This window comes from Phoenix dactylifera, chromosome 11 (assembly GCF_009389715.1).
Source record: "Phoenix dactylifera cultivar Barhee BC4 chromosome 11, palm_55x_up_171113_PBpolish2nd_filt_p, whole genome shotgun sequence".
Lineage (NCBI taxonomy): Eukaryota > Viridiplantae > Streptophyta > Magnoliopsida > Arecales > Arecaceae > Phoenix > Phoenix dactylifera.
Genome location: NC_052402.1, coordinates 20,320,482 through 20,325,838, shown reverse-complemented (window position 1 = coordinate 20,325,838; position 5,357 = coordinate 20,320,482). Strand labels below are relative to the sequence as shown.

Sequence of the window (5,357 nt, the reverse complement as noted above, 5' to 3'; positions counted from 1 at the left end):
TGAATATGACAATCAGATTCCATAATTTTTGGAGATTGATTTAAGCTATATACCAAAATTGTGCATGTAATATGTGACAATTGTGATACCCAATATCGTGTATATACTACAATAGGCGAAATTGTGCACAATTCTGAGCCGTAATATATTTAGCTGTGCAGCACAAACAGGACAGCTTGTTACACAATTATTGTGAATAACATTGAATTGTTATAATATGTATTCTTTTATGAAATATAGTGAAGCTTTAAGGAATACAGATGAAATTATCCTTAAATAGTAACTTTTTAATTTGTTGGATTCTCGCTCAATGTTGAAGAATAACCGTCAAAAACGTCATTTAATTATTCTTTCTATGACCAAGCTATCCATGTATTATTAATATGACCAGCGACAAAGAAGCAACATTGAGATCAAAAATTTCTACTTCGATATATATAAAATGGAAGATGACATCATCATTTATAGATGGTTCAAATATTTGATAAAAAAACATGGATCAAAAAAGTACTATCAATCATCTAACACAATTCCCCTTTTCTTTGGTTATGTTTAGGTCATAAACAGATCTCTAGGGTTGTAGAATTTTCAGTATAAGCTCCGAAGACATCATACTCAGCTACTCTCTCGATTGAGTGGGATATATCATATATCCTTTCCCATGCAAAACTATCACTAGAAGATGTCCTAGGCTCCTACGAGCAGGCCAATATGCGGGCATGTTGGCATCTCTGTGCACATTGTTACATATTTCAATTTAAGCTAATTGTGTTGTAGTCTTTAACCAATAATATTTGTCTCTCAAATAAGTCATCTTCTAATAAAGATAAGAATCACATTCTAACCATGAAAAACCATATAGGATTGGACCCTATAATCATGACCTATCAGGTCATGTTAAGCAACTTCAAGTCACTTTAAAGTCAAAAGGCACAATCTTATATTGCTACTGAATGGGGAGGTGCAGTAGCTAGACTAAATTTTGCCCTTGGACTACTTGCATCAAAACTGAAAAGATCTAATAAAGCAAAAGCATTGCATGTGTTATTAATTTAAACTTGATAAAATATATATTATTATTTTATAATGATATAATATATCCAAAAGATCAATATCAAAATTGTTGGAATACAAGCATGATTACTCCTACATAAGGAGTAGGCCCAGAGGGAAAATCTACCCTCATGCTTTAGATATAACCATCATGGGTTGCTACCCACAATAGTTGAGGAGTTCTACTTACAACTCCTTTTTTTTATTCTCTTGCTATTTTTTTTATCCCCAGCGACAGGACCCAGCATTAGATCTTTCGCAATACGACCAATACCGTCGCCCTCTCTCTCTCATACGTGTCTCCTTCTTTTCCTCTCTTTCAGACAAAATCCCTCCAAACCCTCTCTTTCTTCCATATCTCTCTCTCTAAACATTTCTTCTTTCAGCTCTCTTTCTCAGCTCCAATGGCGTCGGAATCGCGGCGGAGAAGATAGGGGCACGATGAGATCCGCAGCCGGGAGCTGCACCCCTGCCATCCTCTCCTCGAAAACCCTAACGCCGGCCCACGCCTCCGATGTCCCTCCTCCGCGGAAGCTCCACCGGCGCCGCCGCACCAGAAAACGCATTCTCCCCGGCGCCTCCACCGGAGCCCGCTCCAGGAGAGACGGCTCCGCCTCCGGCGGGAGGAGGAGCCGCCCCGCCACTCCCCTCCTCCGATGGAAGTTCGACGATGCGGACCGTTCCGCCGAGCCTCCGTCGGAGTTCCTTGGCGGGAAGGCCCGAAGGAAGCACCGGAATGCCGCCGGTGAGGGGGCGCCTGCGGTCTCGGCGAGGAAGCTTGCCGCTGGGCTCTGGCAGCTCCAGCTCCCGGAGGCTAGCGGCGGTGTTGGCGAACGCAGGGGAGCTCCGCTAGGGTTTGAGGTACGACCTCAAGATCCGTGCCCTTTTACTTTCCGTTGCTCCTTCTAGGGTTTAGATTGAGGGTTTGGGTGGGATCTGTTAAAAAGTTTGCATTTTGATTGCAGTTTTATGTTAAAAGTTCGCTTTGACCCTGCTTGCTTTTATTTGAAGAAATTTAAGAATGCTTAAATGCTTGATTTTTCCTTCAAAATCTAGAGGGTTTTCCCATTAATCTTGAAGGTACAATGTACGAGGGAATTGTCACCAAAATTTAGAGTTTGTTGTCTTAAATGTATAGAAAGTGTCCATCTTGGATCCATTTATTTTTAGTTTTCTACTTATGTTTTGGTTTATTAATGTAGACGATTGATGCTCCTTATACGTTCCACTGGATGGGTCTTTCTTCTTAACTACTTAGAGATCTCTGACCTAAATGTAGCTAGTATATTCTTTGTAGTCGCCTTCAATAGTCAAAGATCAGAAATATTTGGCTGTGGCCCTACCATCGGTTCTAAGATAGTGATGTTGGCTGTGGTTGGATGGTGATAATAGTAGTCCTAATGTTGATGCTTTTCCTGGGTGATCTGTCTCCTATTGTTGGGCAATTCTTGCTGATGAATTTTTTTTTCTTCTTCATTTTTGCAGCCTAATTTCGGGCAACTACATGTACCCTATGGCTGTGATCCCAATGTAACAGGCTTCAATACCAACACAAAGAATGAGCTGTCTACTCCCATTTCGGTCCAGGATGCAAAGAATGACACTGTTCCAAAGGTACTCTTGATTTAATGGGCTCTCTCTTCTCTCTTTGAAAATATGATTACCTGCTTATTTCCAAACAATTACTGGTCATTTTCTTTATATCTTTATGATCGATTACTTGATTCGGTTTGTGAAATCAGCTCGAAGCTTCAGCTGCATTATCCAATTGTGCAATGGAGAGAGCAACTAAATGGGACCATGGATGCTCGAAGACATCAGATGAGGTTTACAGGTTTTATGGTAACCTGATGCTTCTCGAAGATCAGCAGGTGACTACTGTTTCTGTTGTTTCTGCTCTTCAAGCAGCACTCGAGCAGGCTCGCAGTCATATTATTGAGCTTGAGGCTGAGAAGCGATCGGCGAAGAAAAAGCTCGATCACTTCTTGAGGAAGCTTGCGGAGGAAAAAGCATCATGGCGAAAGCGAGAGCACGAGAAGATCAGAGCTGTAATGGATGCGATGAAGGATGACCTCAACAGAGAGAGGAAAAATGGGCAGCGAATGGAGATCATGAATTCCAAGCTAGTCAATGAACTTGCTGAGGCAAAGTTATCGGCAAAGCGATACTTGCAAGACTATGAAAAAGAAAGAAAGGCTCGAGAGATTATGGAGGAGGTATGTGATGAGCTGGCAAAGGAGATTGGAGAAGACAAAGCGGAGATTGAAGCTCTGAAGAGGGAATCCATGAAGATTCGTGAGGAAGTCGAGGAAGAGAGGAGGATGTTGCAGATGGCAGAGGTTTGGCGTGAAGAGAGGGTACAGATGAAGTTGGTGGATGCAAAGCTGACACTCGAGGAAAAGTATTCTCAGCTAAGCAAGCTGCAAAAAGATCTTGACGCTTTTCTCAGAAAACAGAGCGGTACTTATCCAGACATGGCAGAGCTGAAAGAAGCTGAGATGCTTAGAGAGGCAGCCAACTCTGTTAAGGTTCAGGATATTAAGGTGTTCTCATACCAACCTCCTGCTTCCGAGGATATTTTCTCTGTCTTTGAGGAACTCCTGCCAAGAGAAGAAACTAATGAAAGGGCGATCGAGCAATGCTTTGGAAACAGTCCTGCAAGTCGTGCCTCCAATATTCACACAGTAAGCCCAGAGACTGATGCGTTTCTGGAGAAACCCACTAAGAGATATGCAAATGGGATAATTGAGGGCAATGGGGATATAGAAGATGATAGTGGCTGGGAAACAGTGAGCCATGTTGAGGAGCTGGGATCAAGTAATTCACCAGAAGGTAGCGATCCATCTGTGAATGGCAAGTATCGAGAAAGCAATGCTTCAGTTAGTGGAACAGATTGGGATGAGAATAGAGATAATGGCAAGTTAAGTAGTGAAATCAGTGAGGTTTGTTCTGCAACCACAAGGCAGTCCAGGAAGAAGGCATCCTCTATATCTAGACTGTGGAGGTCATCATGCCCAAACAACAGTGAAAACTATAAGAAAATTTCATTTGAGGTGACAAATGGAAGGCTGTCAAATGGTAGGAAATCTAATGCCACTTTATCTCCTGACAGAAAGTCAGGTGAAGAGGGTCTAAGCTCACCTAGTGTAGGGCAATGGAGCTCCCCTGACTCATTAAACCCTCATATAACTCGAGGACTGAAAGGATGCATTGAATGGCCAAGGGGCATGCAGAAGCACAGCTTGAAGGCAAAGCTTCTAGAGGCAAGGATGGAGAGCCAAAAGGTTCAACTGCGCCATGTTCTTAGACAAAAGATTTAGCATTTCCATCTTTTTGTAAGCGAATTATCTGTCATAGGGATCATACTAGGCCGGCTCGATTGAAGTACCCAAAGTACTGACTTTGTTGGTTTGTTTAGACATTCCATCAACGATGCTACTGTTTTCAAGGTAAACTGCAACAGAGTCTGTTAGAAATTTGAGAGCGGGATGCGGGTTGTTGGACTATAGTTTTTTCCATCCTCAAGCTTTGCTAAGAATTCTCAGAGACAACCTCCTCTTTCTTATGTAATCTTGTTTCAAGAGCCCTTATTTTTTTCAACGATGGCAAATGTTTTGGTAGCTGTAGAGACATAAATCTTCTGATGAAGCAAGAAAAAGTTGTAGCATTTGTCAAATCTATAATATGCTTTATATGCATCTCAAACAACACCATGAAGGGTCTGTAGTGACATCTTTGGAAACACTATTAATTTTCTTTTTGAATCTCCTTTATGTTATCTTTCCCAGGCAATGGCCTGAAGAAAATTTCCTTTTCTTTACCTCCAAAAATATAGCAGATATGTAGTGATGGAGTTACGAAAAGCATCACATATATGCCTTGTACCATCCACTCTCATATTGAGGATGCCTATTGAGCCTGGATTGCAAGATTAAGATTAATTTCTATGTTAATTTTTTTCTTTTTTTTCTGAAGCAAGTTTGGTGTCAGATAAGGCTCCTTTGCGGAAATGCTTTGTTAGTGTAGCCAATGCTTGATGTAAAATTGCTTGGAATTGGACATTCTTTCTAAATTCATCAATAATGAATCATAGAGATCAAACATTAATATTTTCATCTTATTCTATCAAAGTCTTGAAGGTTCTCAGTGATTTTTGCCCTGAAGTCCTCCACCTGACTCAATAAAGTGTCAGCGCTTCGTCACCTCCAATTTACTTGATTTAAACTTTGTAGTTATAAGTATTTGATTTAAGTAAATTTTTTTGACATTCTTGTTGCTATTTCTTATTTGTCTCATATGTTCCC

At 41.1% G+C, this 5,357-nt stretch overlaps 1 protein-coding gene across 1 annotated transcript; it reads left to right on the top strand.

Moving 5' to 3' along the window:
* Nucleotides 1–1,369: 1,369 nt before the first annotated feature.
* On the top strand, nucleotides 1,370–4,819 carry LOC103719104. Its single transcript, XM_008808180.4, has 3 exons — nucleotides 1,370–1,914; nucleotides 2,539–2,667; nucleotides 2,796–4,819. Exons 1-3 carry the CDS (start codon nucleotides 1,495–1,497, stop codon nucleotides 4,371–4,373), a joined length of 2,127 nt encoding a protein of 708 aa, XP_008806402.2. The 5' UTR covers nucleotides 1,370–1,494; the 3' UTR covers nucleotides 4,374–4,819.
* The last annotated feature ends 538 nt before the right edge of the window (nucleotides 4,820–5,357 follow it).

Coding starts and splice junctions, on each gene's coding strand:
- LOC103719104 (XM_008808180.4), top strand. CDS start 1,495: ATGAGATCCGCAGCCGGGAGCTGCACCCCTGCCATCCTCTCCTCGAAA. Junction 1,915..2,538: donor GAGCTCCGCTAGGGTTTGAG/GTACGACCTCAA, acceptor TCATTTTTGCAG/CCTAATTTCGGGCAACTACA. Junction 2,668..2,795: donor AGAATGACACTGTTCCAAAG/GTACTCTTGATT, acceptor TTGTGAAATCAG/CTCGAAGCTTCAGCTGCATT.